Source organism: Saccoglossus kowalevskii, chromosome 6 (genome assembly GCF_978046115.1).
Source record: "Saccoglossus kowalevskii chromosome 6, keSacKowa6.1, whole genome shotgun sequence".
Classification (NCBI taxonomy): Eukaryota; Metazoa; Hemichordata; class Enteropneusta; family Harrimaniidae; genus Saccoglossus; species Saccoglossus kowalevskii.
Window position 1 is genome coordinate 42,016,705 of NC_140646.1, and position 18,165 is coordinate 42,034,869.

General features: G+C 35.6%; 1 protein-coding gene across 1 annotated transcript; it reads right to left on the reverse strand.

Moving 5' to 3' along the window:
• Positions 1-817: 817 nt before the first annotated feature.
• LOC100378639 (regulation of nuclear pre-mRNA domain-containing protein 1B-like) lies at positions 818-18,007 on the reverse strand. The gene is made up of 7 exons (XM_006824321.2): positions 17,785-18,007; positions 8,905-9,034; positions 8,343-8,458; positions 7,920-8,026; positions 4,933-5,059; positions 1,599-1,774; positions 818-1,080 (listed from the first exon to the last, which is right to left on the reverse strand). The coding sequence occupies exons 1-7, from the start codon at positions 17,933-17,935 to the stop codon at positions 937-939; spliced, it is 951 nt and encodes a 316-aa protein (XP_006824384.1). The 5' UTR covers positions 17,936-18,007; the 3' UTR covers positions 818-936.
• Positions 18,008-18,165: the final 158 nt, after the last annotated feature.

An 18,165-nucleotide genomic window follows, 5' to 3' on the forward strand; every position in this document is an offset into this window, starting at 1 on the left:
GATCAGCTTATATGAATTTCTTTCAAAATAATTCTTAGGTTTGTTTTCATGTGAAAATCGATGCTGAAGTGTATGACATGGTAACTCAACTTTGACACGCTGTACACCAATCTGCTTTTGAAATGGAAATAAAAATATTTCCACAGTTTTCTTGTGAACCACACAAAATTGCAATCTCTTGTCGACTTTGAAACAAAGTAGCAGCAAGTGAACTAAATTTAAAATAAATATCAGTGGGCATGAACATGTGTTGGTACATTGTGTAGTCTTGTCCATTCTGCCAACACAATGTCTACCTTTTTCTTAAAAATATTGAAAAAAAATCTGGACCATGTTTATAATTTCACTACGGGGAGTAAAATACAGAGACAACATTTTAGTTTGTTGTAAATCATGCTATACATGTCGCAGACACAAGTAAGCCACACATTTTAAAAACAAAAATGGCTGCCAATTGGTCATGTTGCATTGACATGTGAGACTAAATTTGCTTTAGTGGTTTATAAATGTCTTATTAACATGCTACTTTGTAAAGATATGATCAAATTGGTCAAAACATTTTATACATAAGTTCCAACAACAAAATGGCCACCAGACAGCCAAATTTTGGATGAAAAATAAAACAAAATAACATCACATATAATATCTCATATATGTGCAAAATAACAATCAGATCAGTAACTTTTGGATACATATTGACATGTATATTTAACAATAATGACCACCAGTTTGCATCTACGTCAATCGATGTCCAGTCAATCAAATTGCCAAACTATATCACGTGTGCTTATGTCTTGAATAAAAAAAACAATGCATGTTTGAGAATGGACTATCAGAAATCAATTCTATTCTTTTGTTATGGCAAGTGAATAGAGTAATATTCAGGTATTGAAGATGAACAGGTATAGTACGATAAAATTAAAAGCTGGTCAAACTTCACTGAAATAGATCACCAGCTGAAGGCAGAGGTGCAAGACCACCAGTTACATCAGGTAATAGTGTTAGGTCAGGTAAATTTTGAAGATGGGATTTCAGCTCCTTTCGAACTCGCGTCACTTTGGCAAGTTTTTCTTTATATGTCTGTATATGAAAAAAGAAGGAAATATAATTATTATTCACCTTAAGATGCAAGCTATTTGTTGCCATTGTTCCATAAAACAATTTTATTTTATTTTGACTGTTAACATTGAAGAATAATGAAACACATGTCTTAAATGAGAAACTGTTGAGTAATATCTCATCAAAATAGTGCATGTGTGTATTCTACTATTCTTTCTTTCTCTGGTTACCAGTATACCGGTATATCATTATCCTACATCATGCTCACTGCACACTATAAACATTTCAAAACATAAACATACTTGTAACATAGCACTGTATTGACCCAAAAACTTCAATCATGAGCAAGCATGACATATAATTTTACTAGCTTCCCTTTGAAAGAAGCTGGGTTGTATTTCAGATTAATGAGGACCAGACTATATGTCTGTAATATCTTATTAGCTGTAGATATCTATTTGTGTACACAATACCTAACATATACTTTTTAAAAACACTGTAATTTGTAAATCAAGTGAATTGAAAACCAGAATACCTACTTCTAATTTCAGCTCTGAAGCTGCTAATTTTTCTTTTTGTCCAGCGATAAAATCAGCCAGCATTCTCGAAACTTGTTTTCTGTCTTCTAATTCGGCCGCTAATCTTCCGTTATATTCAGCTAATAACAAACAAGCATCATCCACCATCTTTGATAATCGTTCTGCTGATTCTTTATCTAAAATAACAAGTGTATATACAAAGCAATGTACTGTCAATTACACATGTATATACAAAGCAATGTACTGTCAATTACACATGTATATACAAAGCAATGTACTGTTAATAACAGGTGCACATACATGCACTATTACTAAAATTACAGGTGTATATACATAGCAATGTACTGTTAATAACAGGTGTATATACATGCACTATTACTAAAATTACAGGTGTATATACATAGCAATGTACTGTTAATAACAGGTGCACATACATGCACTATTACTAAAATTACAGGTGTATATACATAGCAATGTACTGTTAATAACAGGTGTATATACATGCACTATTACTAAAATTACAGGTGTATATACATAGCAATGTACTGTTAATAACAGGTGTATATACATGCACTATTACTAAAATAACAGGTGTATTTACATGGATATGCTCTGTCACTCCCTTATTAACTCATTTATACAACCACTCTATCACACATGCACACACACACACGCACACACGCACACACACGCGCACACATACATTTGCAGAAAATTATTACTCGGATCCAAGTAAATTTGAGATATTTCTTGTGTTGTAACCAGGCCCACCTATCCTGAAACAGTCTACTGTTCTCGTCGAAAATGCTCCACCAAATGCCAAAACATGAGAGGAAGTCATACCCCTGAGCCGTAATAACACTGGTCATTCAATATACTTTTAAACGATATACATTTTTCGCTTGGCTTTTTTTTTTGAGAGAGTTTTTAGATGTTGTGTGGTGCGACATCAGTGGACGAACGCCGTGAAAGCAACGAGAAATGGTTGGGGTGGACCTTCTCCTTACACCGTCATATATAGTGTCCACTTAACTTAACAGATTCTTTTTTTTTTAAAAACTGTTCTCGTCCATGAAAAAAACAACTACCGGTAGGTTTAAAGATAAATGCCGACAACCTGGCGCAACACTTTTGAAAGAAATAGATTCTGGACCAGCCCATGATCACCGAGGCGGCTTTCAGTAGAGGGAGAGAGGTCGGGCAAGTTTTTCAAATGATTTGACTTTTTGCGATCCTGATTATCGTTTTATAGAGACCATTTAGTCCGTTTTAAGTAAGAGGTAGCAATAATTTTGACAATGACATGAAAAACGAAGCGTTGGACAAACAGGAAATTACACAGCCCTTACACACTGCTAATTTTTTTCATTTTCGCAGGCTAAATGTTTCTGAATTGTTCGGTGATTGTCGTTGAATATCGAATTCACACCTCTGTTACCTTTACTTGCAGCTTGATCTGCGTAATAATTTATGGAATAAGAATCTGGGTTTGGGCTGTCAATGTGTTTCCACCAAATAAAGTTTTAATATGATGTCATAATTATGACAATCACACCATGGATCACGCTAAATCGAATCCACTCTGAATTTATCCAACTAAATGCCACCTTTAACGCACTTGTCCTCGTCGTGAGCTGACACGCTCATCTATTTCAACAAAATGTCAATTTATTTCCACGCGGCTGTCATTTATTCAGTTACTGTGATTTGTCGTATTTTTAATTATTTTATTTTATTCATTGATCACTATAGTTTAATGTTTAGAATGTTAAAATATGTTCTCTTTATATTTTAATTTTGAAAGTTTTTTTTGTTTTATTCAGACGATCGATGAAATAAAACAGTGTAGTGACGTGCCTAGTAACCTGCTAAATAACGAGACAATTCAGACGTCAAACTTGATTTTGTCCAGCGACAGTGTACAAACATGCACAGGTGACGATCCCCGGTGAGGATCACGGTGATCCGCTACACCAGAACGAACATATTTAGCATCTAACTCAACCCCGTGCAACAAACTTGATACTATGTGTTCATTATGGTCCATTCTTCTTCGACGAACAAATACATAAGTGACAATTTAGTCAAAGAGGAGAAAACAGCACAAGAAATTTGCCTTAGTTACATGTATCTGCAATGCAAGCTACCCAGCGACTTCCCCTTCTGACGTCACAAGGGAAATTTTTGTATGCAAATGAGAAGCTAATGAGGAGCCTCAATATAAAATACACCAAAATGAAGTTGCCGTAGACTGCGTTTAAAACACATTTTTTCACTTAAAACAAGCAGCCTGTCGGCTGAGATAGCTCCGCTGTTAGCAATGCACATTTCAATTAAAGAAATGAAGATATCATTAGAAAATGAACAATATGTAGACTTGCTGTTTTTAACAAGAATTCAAAAATATCACTTTTCCCCAAAAATGACAAAAATTATCATCAAAATTAGAGAATTGAAGATATCATCATGAAATGAACAAATCTGAGAGAGGACCACATGTAGTACCTATATATGTAATATCAAAGCAATTGGACTTGCGGTTTTTAACAAGAAGTTAAAATATCACTTTTTACCAAAAATGACAACAATATTCACCAAAATTAGAGAATTAAAGATATCATTACAAAATGAACAAATCTGAGAGAGATCCACATGTAGTACCTATATGTGTAATATCAAAGCAATTGGACTTGCTGTTTTTAACAAGAAGTCGAAAATATCACTTTTTACCAAAAATGACAAAAATATTCACCAAAATTAGAGAATTGAAGATATCAACATGAAATGAACAAACCTAAGAGAGATCTACCCAAGGTACATATACACCAAGTATCAAAGCATTCAGGCTAGTAGTTTTCAAGAAGAAGTCAAAACAGTAAAACATTGACACAGACGACAACGGACAATCACTCGTATGATAAGCTCCGCTCGACAAAGTCAACAGCAGAGCTAAAAAATAATTTATGCTTAGAAACATAAAAATTAATAATATTTATGTATCAAGGGATAATTTTAGGCGTGAAAATAGCAGCCATTTCACAGGCACTTTAAATAGAAGTTGAATATACCGTGACATAATATAGAAAATTATATTAATATAAATTGAACCATACCTTCCCCCTTTACTAAACCTAAGCTACACAAACTCGACTTAAATTTGATTAAATATTAAATAAATTATGAAAATAATGAGGGTCATCACAATGTAGGTCCTGTCGTCACAAGTCGATGTAAAGTTAAATTGAAGTCGTCTCACATCGTTACCACACACTCTCAAACCTTACTCGTACACTCAATCATGCACTTTAACAGATAAATGAGAATGGTATTTTACTGGTAATTTTATCTAAAAGTGTTGCATCTTGAACTTCTTGTGGCAGACTTGCTATTTTTTCCCTGACACCAGCATCACTTGAAGCTGACTGTTCCAGTTCTTTTAGCGCCTTTACTAATTCCTCTGGCTGAAGAATGAAATTGCAAACAGGTGAAGAGTCATCAGAGGAGAAAGTGAATAAATATAAATCTGGAAATTGTTTTGATGACAGCAAGAAGTAATGTACAGCATATAATTTGACACGACTTTTGGAGGTGTTAGCCCACCTATACCTGTTACCAAATATATTAAGTAATTTGCATACAAAGCTTTAGCATAAGTGTGATGTCAATTTTGTTAACTTTCAGGTATGTAAGCAATCAAAAAAAGCTTAGAAAGAACTCTTGTGTGCTGAAGGTATTGGAGGCATGAAGTACAACTAAGTAATACTGTATTTATTACTATATCAGAAGCACATTTTCATTACACATAAAAGCATGCAAAATCATTCTAATAAGTCTTAGTTTGACCATAGACAAATCTTTGTCCTTTATTTTTACATCAGACATATGTGCTTCTAACAGAGAAAATGATTAGGGTGATTCCAAGTAGCTATGGTTTTAGAATTATAAATATTTAATGAAATAATGACCATATACAATGACTTAATATTTTGGTCATACCCAGATATATCAGACAACAAAAATATAGCACCAATTGCATAACCCTATAAGCAACAGTACTTAGTACATTACAGTTATGCATATGAAACTAATAACAGGTAATTAATATGCATGGATTTCAACCCTGAAGGAATCAGATCTGTGGATTATATAAAAGCACCTATGTACCTAGTTTTATTAAAATTTGATCAGTGGTACTAAAGATATAATGAAGCACCTATAAATTGGAAAATTTATCTCTTTGTGTATTTGTAAATTTTGCATATATTTGTTATGACAGTACATTTGTATGTTCGTAAATATCTGGAAAAATCTCGTCTTTCGTTAATAATTTAATTTGTTTGAAATGTCTACCGACCGTGTCCCAATAATTTCTTTGGAATATCGATCCCCGTTGGTTTCTCTAAACGGTCCTGACGTCCGTCATTCAACACAATCAGCATTTATTTATTGTAATTCATAGGGATCATGTCCCGTAATTTGCGGGCTGTAAAATCAAATAATTAAACAAGTACTATTTATTATATATTTTTTATACCTCGCGAAACTACAACACAGCGTAGAGTTGTCGAGGTGAAACAGTCGCCTTGAAATCGATGGAACTTCAATTATCCATTTCACACCTTGAAATAAAATTAAAAAATTCGAAGAGCATCGAGGGATATATTATTAACCAGTCTTACCAATAGCTAACTTTATTTCATTCAAATCCATAACATTCACAAGTTTTTCAACATTTGTTGGCAACGTACGCACTAAAACTGGTTGAAAATGTGGGTGTGGTTCTCTCACAAAGTCCCGTTGATAATACGGACAAATATGGTTCTGTGACCCAGGTCGTGACCCAGGACTTCCGTGTGTATCACAAGTTTCAAATTGTTTATCGACTGGTCATCAAATATTTACGGCTACAATGAAATGGATCCGTTTTTTTCTGAAGCCCAATAAATTATTTCTGCATGTCAAGTGCTATTCGATTTTTTACAGGGCATGATGTGGCTCATTTTTATTCGAAAATATTTTTTGTGAGAATACTTTTAAAGTATGTATAGATCGAGCTAAGGTCACTGATTGTGGCTTAATTTTGAAAATTGGATGTAAAATTTTACAAAGCCGACGTCACCACAATCATACAATCATGTTTAGAAATGAACGCACTTGTTTTGGACCTATGTATCAAGATGGCAGGCGAGAACGCCGACGCACCAGGCGGCATACATACGTTTTGCATGTATTAGTAGTCCGGGCATGGGATCGGACTCGGCTAAAACTAAACGAAACACAGAAAAATACCACCGAAATGAAGAATCTGAATCTGTTCTCTTACCAGCAAAGAAAATGAACGAAAATAAGGTAATTTTATAACAAGAACAGTTTCATTTCATATAGCAAATTGTTTTGTATCCGAACGACGATTGCATCGTGTGATTTAAATTTATCACGATTTTCCTTGCAGTCGATATGACACTCGTTACCTTGCAGATTGCAATGTACTTCACATAGTTTTTGGTACCCAATACTCGCAACATTAAATAATTAAACAAGATATCTTTTTAAAATGTCATTTTACTCTTGGCCATATTATTTTATTCCCCTTACCGCTTTGAATTTCAAATCGATTACATATCGAACTTCTGTACATGTGTTTTTCTCTATTGCCTTTCCGTGTGAAAATAATGAGGTCATACTCATGTCACAATACTTTGAAGCTGATGCCATGAGACTGCGAAGCTGCGGCCACGATGATGCCACAAAATAAGCGAGGCGAACACAATTTTCAATGACGCGAAGCTGATGCCACAATGATGCGATGCTGAGGCGACAATGAAGCCATGCGTAGGTGACAATGATGCCACAAAAGCCAAAGCTTTCACGAGAACTGTACCGTATGTACCTAGTCTTATTAAAATTTGATCAGTGGTACTCAAGATATCATGAAGCACCTATAAATTATGTAGTACAAAATATAACCCTAAACTGAAGATATATATGGCTTATCCCTAAGTATCTAAACCTGATACATTATGTATACCTACCTACCTATGCTTGTATGTTATCAAGTATGTTTTGCCTAATGGCATAAATACTGTGAGTTTAACAGGCAACTCATATGGTGCTACATTGTTCTTCCCAAGCATGGTGGGTAATTTGCATAATCTGTGTTCGTTTTCTTAAAAACATAAGCATGGCATTTCATGATAAAATGCTTGAAAGAACAATAAATGCTACAGTGCAGTTATACAACTATTCTGAATTTTATTTGTTTTTCATGATAGTCAATCTTTGAATATTTAATACTCAACAAACAAACAAAAAATGTCTTACATCTGGTGGTTCCCGTGGCGACTGTGACAGCTCATCTTCAAGTTCTTCTTCTACAGGTAACTCAATTTTTCTCTTTTTCTTCGGTGTGTGAGGATGATGATTAGATGCTGAGAAAAAAGGTTCGAGCATCAAGATTTGCCTTTCTGTAATCATGCAGACAAGAAATATACATGCCATGTTCTGTAATGTTGCACTATGTAACAGTGGTTCTATAACACAACTACCATATGTGGGTTTCTACAATGTGTGCTAAAAAATCTTGGAAGATTGTGTGTACATAAAACTTGCACAGACTTTGTTATACAAGCAGACCATTCAACTATAAACGCATGTGCTTATTACACTAGAATAGAATTGAAAATTCAGAAGCAGTTGATGAATATGCTAGGAATTCCCCAGAAAAACAAACTACTTGAGACTTACAGGATGTTCCTAATGCTCTTTTTAAAATTTCTACATAATCTGCTTCATATACACCTCTTTCCCGCCAAATGTTAAGAATCCTGTCCAGTGACTTGATCACAGCATCTTCGGAATGACTGAATAAATGAATAAAAAATGTTTCAAAGAAGTATCTGGAGTGGTTTGTTTGTAAAAACGTAGGTAACAAGTCATTGTCAATGACATGATCTCTGTTTGTATTCAGCTGAATTGACATTCAAGAGTACAAAAGCGAGAGGGATCGATGCCAGGAAAATTTAAATGAAATGAAAACCTAATTGACATGTATAACATTACCGATATGTCTTACTTCTGGACTTACTAATCCAGAGATGTCTGACAACTGATGTCTGACGCATACGCGGTAACAGACTCATGTTCAGAACATAAAACACAAATCTTCAAGCATTACAATGTACGTCAAATGGGGACTACTGAATTATTAATACATGAATGAGCGAGATGCATACACATTTTATTTTGTGAAACAGTCCATTTTCATAGATGTATGCTTCCAAGGGAAGCCACGAATCCAAGACCTTACCTTGCAACATGTTTAAATGCAAGATCCAGAACACTGCTGAATGCTGTTGTAAATTCAGTCCCTTTCCGTCGACTGTTTTGAATCACATCGTTAGCAAGGTACATGCAAGTTAATTTTTTGGAGGGTTTCACTGTGAGAAAAAAAGAGAGAAGCAGGCCTTTATTCATTACATATTTTATGTAAAGTAACACACTGGTAATAAAGTATGTACACATTTAATTAACAATATTAACAACTCAACTACACAACTGAACTATCTGTGGGAACAGTTTGGTAAATACACTTATAACAATCATCTGTAAATAATATTTTACACCTGCGTATAAGAGAGAATCAAGTCCTAAGAGACCATAACGGTGCATGCTAAAAACGCAAAGACTCTTTAATGTTTATACATGAGCATAGCCAAGTTCCAACCAATATTACACCCAGCACTCATGAGTCTGAGACCAAAGATTTCCCTACATGTATACGTACAGTGTTCTCCACAAGGGGTTTTAGGTGGGCAGCCCGCCCATCAAGTTTTATGGCCGCCTAGTTACTGTCTCCACCCGCCCACCAACATACATCCAGCTTAAATGATTTGACGGTGCAAGAAGAGTAAAACAGTGTTTGGTGTATCCATGTGGAACCGATCGAGGAGCAGATAGTGATTTAGTTGGCTTTTGGAACTACAAACACGTGTGAGTAGAAGCCTGGATTTGTTGCCGGGTCTTCTACCCTATGTATTGCCCCCTTTTGTAAGAAAACTGTCTACCTCCTGTTGGATTGCCTCTGCTTTGAGGAGATCCCCCAGCAGCACCCTGTTGGGGGAGACATTGACAGGGGAGGCAGAGATAGCAGCGAAATTTTGTAACCATGTATCACCACCTGGAGTGTCCAGGGTCAGCACTGCTTCCAAGCCAGAATACACCAGAGTAATTTGTGTGCGACAGGGATATGTGGCCACGGGTACAGCGATTCTACATTGGGGACAATCTCTTCTGTCTTCTCCCCCGAACTCGCTTCCCCCACGACCTAAAGGGGGTGACCACCTGAGGAGGAGAAGGATCCTCCACCTGCCCCCCCCCCCCCCCCCCCCCGAGAGTAGGGGTGCTTGCCTCCGGGCTGCTCCAGGCCAGCAGGTGCCGCGGTTTCTCTGCTTTGGGTTCCGTCCGCTTGCCCTTGGCAGCAGCCAACTGGTTCACAGATTCCATCTGTATCATCTACTCCAAGACGTACCGTACCCTCTATCTCCCCATCAAAGAGAATGTAAGAGGTACAGTCTGCGTAACTGAGGCAGTGACAAAACCCATGACTCAGTGTGCTGGCGAAAATACAAGCTGCCAAAACAGCATCCCGCTGCACAGAGGTAGCCCCTGCCAAGAGAGCCAGATGATACAGCAGGATATCACACATAACAGTCCTGCCAACAATTGTGTCTGCTGGTCTAGGAGGCTGCTGCATTCCGCCTTCAGAGTCCTGAAGACACACTGTAATATGTTCCAGTGTGCTGGCCACAAACTTGAAAATGTTAATGGTTCGCAAATTTGCTTTCAGGGCATTGTGGACTGTTTCTCTGTTTCTGACTGAGATGCTGAGAAATTCCACGGAACGCGGCCATACCCCCTTACCCATCAACTGAACAAAAGTTCATGGTTCTGGGTCGGGAGAAGGAACCAAGAAATCCAGTTGGGGGATGAGGTTTGGCTCCAGACTTTGCTGGTTTCGATCCCAAACACCACACTGAACAGATAGCGCTTGGTCCAGCACCCCACCCTGGGGTCTTAGTACTATACTCTTCCACAGGGGACCAACACCGGCCCATCAACACCGTCTGTGCACCCTCTGCCATATACAGCAGTCTGCCGGACCAGGGGAGCCATGCAGCCACTGAAAAAAATCATTGATTTTGGTGTTTTTATCTGCCGATTTTATTGAACTAAAGCTATCCCATTCCTTTATTTTTTTGGTTTCCAATAGCCTTACACATTTGGATGCTCCTACACATGTTAAAACAGACCTTGATGGGAAAACAAATCGCTTGTGCGGTTTGGTAGAAAATTAATTGAGCTTTGCATGGACAGTAACTTGATTATTCTCAATGGGCGCACCATTGGTGATTCATCTGGTAAATACACCTGCTACACAGCAAATGGGTGCAGTACCGTTGATTATGCAATCACATCTACTTTTATTTTTGAAAATGTTCAGTATCTCAAAGTGCATGACCTAACCTGCATCTCAGACCACTGCCCCATATCACTGTCTCTGTCTTTTAAAATTGATATTAACAATATTAACATAAAAAAACGTGAAGTCAAAATGAACATGAAACCACTACCAGCAAAATACATCTGGGACAGTGAAGCAAAACTAAAATATAGGCAACTTCTTGAAATTGCTAAAGAAAACGAAATTAGCGACATTATAAACAAAATTGATTCAAACAATTGTGATGATGTTGTTACAGAATTTAGTGCTTTGCTGTCATCAGTCGCGGACAAAACTGTCAAAAAAATAACACCCAAAATTAGAAAAAAGAAAAAAAAGAGAAACCAAATTATGGTTTGATAGAGAATGCTGGGAAATTCGAAATGAACTTAAATCTGCTAGCAAATTGTTTCAGCAATATCCCCTTGATCCGTTCACCAGGGGAAAATACTTTGTCATAAAAAAAAAATATAAAAAATTAATTAAAAGGAAAAAATATGACTTAAAACAGCACCAGTTATCAAAGCTAAATGATTCGGAAGGTGAACCATCAAAATTTTGGAAGCTGTTACGAGACTTAAACTCAGATTGTTTAGATAACAACAACAATTCAATTGAGCCCAATGAATGGCTGTCTTACTTTAAAAAGCTTTTAAACAATAACAGTCTATCAACTGATTTAGAAACAAATCGCCTTAATAAAAACAATTTAAATGAAACTAGTCAAACTGATTGGACTGTTGAAAACAAAACAAACAGCAAAAATGATTTAAATGCCCAAATCACTATACCTGAAATCAAAAAAGCAATTAATCAACTTAAACTAAATAAAACATCAGGGGAGGACGAGCTCTGTAATGAAATGTTTAAATATGGTGAATTCTACATTCTTGAAGGGCTTCAAAAATTGTTTAGTCATATATATAATTCAGGCATTTTTCCAGCCAGTTGGAACACGAGCTTAGTCGTTCCTATTCACAAGTCAGGGTCCAAGACAATTCCTAATAACTACAGAGGGATTGCAGTATCTAGCTGCTTAGGAAAACTGTTTACCAGTATCCTGAACACTAGGCTAATAGCATACTTGGACAAACAAAATATTATTTCAAAGCATCAATTCGGTTTCAGGAAAAACTGCAGGACCACAGACAATCTCTTTATATTAAAAACAATTGTACAAAAATATCTCTATAATAATAGCCATTCAAAAGATATCATAACCTCCAAGTCTAACAAAATCTATGCTTGCTTCATAGATTTTAGAAAGGCGTTTGACAGTGTGTGGCATAATGGTCTCTATTTCAAACTCCATAAAAATGGCATATCAGGTAAAATGTTTGAAATAATAAAAAACATGTACGAAAACAACAGGTACAGAATTAAAACAAAAGAGGGTTTAACTGAGAGCTTTAAATCAACAGTTGGAGTCAGACAAGGGTGCAATCTTAGCCCTACTCTTTTTAACATTTTCTTAAATGATCTACCTAACTGTTTCAACTCTGAAAACTGTGACTCCCTGGTTCTTGATAATTGAAAAGTAAGTTGTCTCCTATATGCAGATGATGTTGTCATTTTATCTAAATCTGCTAGGGGGCTACAAAACTGTTTAGACAACTTAAAAATATATACGTCAAAATGGCGCCTGGCTGTTAATACAGAGAAAACAAAGGTTATTGTATTCAATAAATCAAACAGAGCCCTGAGCAATAATATATTCTTCTTCGCTGAAAAAGAAATTGCCATAGTTAAGCAAATTAATTACCTGGGTATAACTATAAGTGCTAATGGCAAACATAAAGAGGGTATCAATAATTTAAAAAATAAAGGGATGAAAGCTCTCTTTGCTTTGAAATGCAAACTCGGTTATGACAACTCACTAAACATACCCCTCCAACTATCTTTATTTGACAAACTGATAAGACCAATTATTGTATATGGTAGTGATGTTTGGGGTGATGAAAGCACAACTAAGTCTGCAATTGAGGATGTCCATCTTTCATTTTGTCGGTTCATTCTTGGTCTCTCAAAATTCACACCAAAAATGGCTGTTTATGGTGAGCTAGGAAGGTACCCCATTGACTGTTTTATCAAGAAACAACAACTTAAATATTTCAACCGGGTAACAAACTCTGATAACACATTACTAAGAGAAGCCTACTTAGTAAACAAGAATGTAAAAAGTAAATGGTTTACAAGTGTAGAAACCCTCATGCAAGATTTAGATGTTGTCACCATTGTAAACTCAAGTGAAAAAATAATTAAGAAAAATTTAGACTTTATTCATAAAAAAATAAACAAATCATTTGAGAACCAATGGATCTTAGACATGCATAATGATAATAGAAAACTAACCTTGGCTAAAAACAAACTAAGAACATACAGACTTTTCAAACAAGATTTAAAAATTGAAAATTACCTAATTAATATGCAGAACCATGGTCTTAGAAGGTTAATTGCAAAATTCAGGACAAGCAACCATGACCTTAAAATTGAGAAAGGCAGACATAATAATGTGCGGCTGGATAAAAGAACATGTGATATGTGCAGCCAAAATATAGTTGAGGATGAGCAACATTTTGTAATGAAATGTCCAGCTTACAGTCACCATAGGGACAAATTATTCCTGACTGCACAAAATAAAATTCCAAATTTTGATAAAGAAAATAGTCAGAATAAATTCATTTTGATTATGGCAAACCATACTCTAGCACCAGCCTTAGCTGTCTTCTTAAAAAACAGCTATGGAACAAAACAGCAACAACTATCAGTGTATTAGGCCACATTCTGTGTTCATTCTATATTCTGTATTCACCATTGGCTGCAAATTGTGTTTTTTTGTTTTTGACTTGTTTTTTTTTTTTTTTTTTAGAAATGTTTTTATTTTTTGTTTTCTTTTTTAGATTGTAGTTTTTTTTTTTAATTTCTTTCTGTAAGACCCTTTTTATCCTTTCCTAAGGATTTTATGCGTCTAATAAAAATATAACATGTGCAGATAAACAAGTTTGAAAATCTTTGCTGTGACTTCATCGAAGTTTTCTAGGAGTTTATGTTTTTCAAAATACAAGGTCTTTAACAAAAAATAACATATACTTATTGTCGTCGGATTAACACCAAATTTTCACGGCTTTAAGGTGACAATGAGAGGAACTTGAATGTGTCCAGACAAACTATTTCATGGATTATTTACCAATGTGTTGTGGTTTGAGTTGGGGGCAATGCGACTAAAACAGAAATTAAAATTCAGGACACTACTTTTTAAAACGCCTTAACGCTTTGCTTGAATAAAACTGACCAGACACATTCAATTTACCAGACTATTGAACAACTAGGAAAAGTGAAAAAAAAACTTCTTATCACCAGCATAAATGCGTAATAATTTTTTTTACAAAAAAAGTAATTTTTCCCTTTTGATTAAGTAACGCACCGCAGAATGCAGATACGGGCATGGCAAACACACCTTTGAAAAGCTTGGAGTCTGGCGATTCTAAAAATATATACTTTCCTGGGTCTATTTGTAGTCATTTGGTCACAATTAGAAGTTGAAAACAAGTATGCAAATAATAGTCCCGCTACCTTAAGTAAGGGTAACAGTTGAAGTTAAGTTTGCAAATAGTCATGTCAAACAAACAATTGGCATTCAAAATAGAAGAAAATAAAAACTTATGAAATTGACAATTATTGAACATAAATATGAAGCTTACAGTTTGACAGCCATGCAAATTAAGTTTGCAATTTTGTCTTATTCACCAGAAATACACGCAGGAAAAATAACTAAGCATTGTATCGTGGTTGATTGACCTAGCTATATAGCTGCTTTACATTGTAAATAAGAGCATGATGGCTGTGAATATGTAAATGTGCAGATATAGGTCACACTTGAGTCAATCATACACAAATGATACAATAGGAAGGCATCTTATTTTTCAGAAGTGGACCAGAAATACAGAAGAGAAGAAATACATGTTCTATCTTGAAACTTTGCCATTAATACTCCTACCGGTATTTCATACACAGTAATAGAACATTTGTATTTTTGGTGGTTGGCAAGCGAGTGATTGTTTTATTTTCAAAGGAAAGTGGATCGATCGGTTCCCAGTCATAAAATTAGTGATTAAAGTAGGGAGACCCATTATGCGTGGAACACATGGGAAAGAAAAAACATGATGCCATAAGGGTACAAGTTGTAATAAGGACGTTAATAGGTCATTACAAAGATTACTTTTAGTGATTAAAAAGTGGTAAACTTCTTCAAATTCATGTGCACTTCCTAAATATTTCAGTTCAATAGTAGTCATGAAATTAAGTATAGAAGTTGTAAATCCCACACAGGACTTTAACTCAATTTACTGTATATAAAGGGAATAGTCTACTTCTTCAAAGTGGGACAGAAAAATCTCACTGGAGCAGCGCCTACACATGTACCTGTCATAAATACTTAATTTTGCCAGCTAAAAATGAACAAATTGATTAAGGTTCAAGGTGGACCTTAATATAAAATATCAAAGAAATTGAAATAGCTATTTTTATGAAGTCACAATAACTTTTTTTACCAAAAATAACAAAAATATCGATATGCACTAAAAATAGAGTAGTGAAGGTACAGTCACAAAATAAAAAAACCTTAGAGAAAACCACCCAAGGTACATGAAACCCATACAGCATTTTTAATAAAAAGTTGAAAATGTCAAGTTCACACTGATGGTCAATCGGTAAATGAATAGTTCCGCTTGACTTTGTCGAAAGTGGAGACAATGAAATTCATGAATGTACTGCAGCAGTTATTTCTAAGATGATGGGTAAGTGGTGTGATATGCGATGAAGATTTTGCATGAATTCTGTGGAAGAAATGGTTAGTGTACACACAGTGATAATGTCACTCACTTCAACTTCTGTTCATGCAATCAAACATTTCCATTGATTATAATATTTTGGATCTGCCCAGCAACGTTAATGGTTCTGTGACATGTTGTTGTTGACATGTTGTCAATGAATCGAATGACACAAGTTTACAAAAAAAAAAAAAAAAGACATTACATCAGGAATACAGACATTGCACTGGCAACTATTTGGCTCTGCTACGTAAATTTTGTAGCAATTTTGTAGAAAGCAACATTTTATTATGTGATTCTCAATGCATTTTATCTTTCAGATCTATTACAAAATAGTGTAAAGATTTTAGAAAGCTCTATGTTGCAGTAAAATAAACTATAATTTACCGTGATATGATTATGACTTGGGGACTTTGTATTTTGTTAGAAAACAAGAAAATCGTGATGGGTGTCTTTCGCAGTTAGTAATATTTAAGAAAAATATTTGTTCACTATTTTATAAGCTAGCTTGGTAATTCCCACCACCAATTAGACAATGTCACAGCATTTTGGCTATTTTTTCAATAAATCCAAAATCACTCTAGATAATTTTGTTTACATTTGTGCTATTTGAAGTTTTGATAATTTTAATGGGTATATACATATTTTAATGCATACATGTATACTCCCATAATAGGAGAATTTTGTATATAGCTTTGACAAAAAGGCATTATTTTTCTTTGTTCTACCCGGTAATAATGCACCTTTTTTCGATCTTTTTGGATTGTTCGGAACCATGAGATTGTAATGAAAATTTTGTTCATTAATGTACAATGACGCTATCACTGGGGCCTTCAGAGTCCCATGTTGACTATAGCCCAGTCCGTTTACTTACTTACTGACAGTGTCTGACTGGTATATATAAAGTGCGACCAAGTAAACGTCAGAATAGTAGAAAAAAAAAAGGAAACCCAAAAATCAGTGGCCCGTGCCAAGAGCGCCACAGAACCCAAAAAAATCTGTCAGCCGTTGCCGTCCATCGTGACAGCAGCGATATGATTTTACAAATCAAAATTGACAATCACGAGTGTAGACATACTGCATAGAAATGAACACTAAATACAGATATCCCGGCCAGCAATCGAATCATCAATCTTCATTAGTGATGTAACTGGTATTTCCATCTACTTGCTTCTATTCCCACTATCCTAAAACGCTCAAGTGAATGCTACAATCAAAGACAAGCTGAACAGGAAGTCCATTCTGGGCTAGTACCATTGTCAATTTTTGGAGAGTAGAGAACCATTTATACAGGGGACACTCCAGTAATGCCCAATTGGCATATCAAAATTCTGTATTGAAACAGAACATATTCTATATTCACGTTGTTATGTTTCTAGACTTACAACGAACTCGTAACAACAACAAAAACAGTCCGATCCAAACAACCTATGTACTTGAAAATCGAGTCTTATCACCCTTGCGTTTCTGAGCGAAAATACGTCGATGCCAAAAACAGTGGATTTTCGCCAAATCTTCTATTAAAAATATCAGTGTGAAGAGCAATATCTTCAGACAACTGCAACAGTTTATCTCAAATCGAAAGCATTTGTGCAGCATTGGATTGGCTAGGCTCATAACACGGTCAACGTGACCCTCCCACTCTAAAAAAATATATGGTTGACCCTTCAACTTTGTCACTCAAAGTAACCTTGGTTTACCTGGGACAAACTACGATCAACACCCTACTCAAAAACAAATACTAGTATGCTAGTTCTCAGCAAATACTGGTCGATAGATCAATGGGAAGCTTTAAACATGGAGATAAAACAATAACACGGTTCTGTGCAACAGCTGTGACGCTCAAAACAAGACGTACCTTTCTGCAGCTCACGGTACCAGACCTTTACAATGGTTCCTGCATGTTTTCGGTGGTGAATTAACCACAGCGACATTGTCTGGATACTCTGCTGTGAGTTGCTGATCCCGTTTAACTTTTCTTCCAGTGCATGGTCTGAAAAAGACGACATTTTTGAGACCGACCTCCTTGATCTCCACCGAAAAGCAGAAATTGAGTTTGTTGGGATTTAAAATTGCGCCCTCTATGTGTAGTTGGTGGGTTCGAGATGCACAGATTCGCGTAAATAATCGATGTTTTGAAATTGATTTTAGATTCGATAAACAGATCTATATTTGAAAACATTAGGCTTCCCCTGTTTCTATTAACTTATTTGAATTGTTAATCGTCCACAGTTTTCAT

Coding starts and splice junctions, on each gene's coding strand:
- LOC100378639 (XM_006824321.2), bottom strand. CDS start 17,935: ATGTCGTCTTTTTCAGACCATGCACTGGAAGAAAAGTTAAACGGGATC. Junction 9,035..17,784: donor GTACCGTGAGCTGCAGAAAG/GTACGTCTTGTT, acceptor TTTTTCTCACAG/TGAAACCCTCCAAAAAATTA. Junction 8,459..8,904: donor GCATTTAAACATGTTGCAAG/GTAAGGTCTTGG, acceptor TCATTTATTCAG/TCATTCCGAAGATGCTGTGA.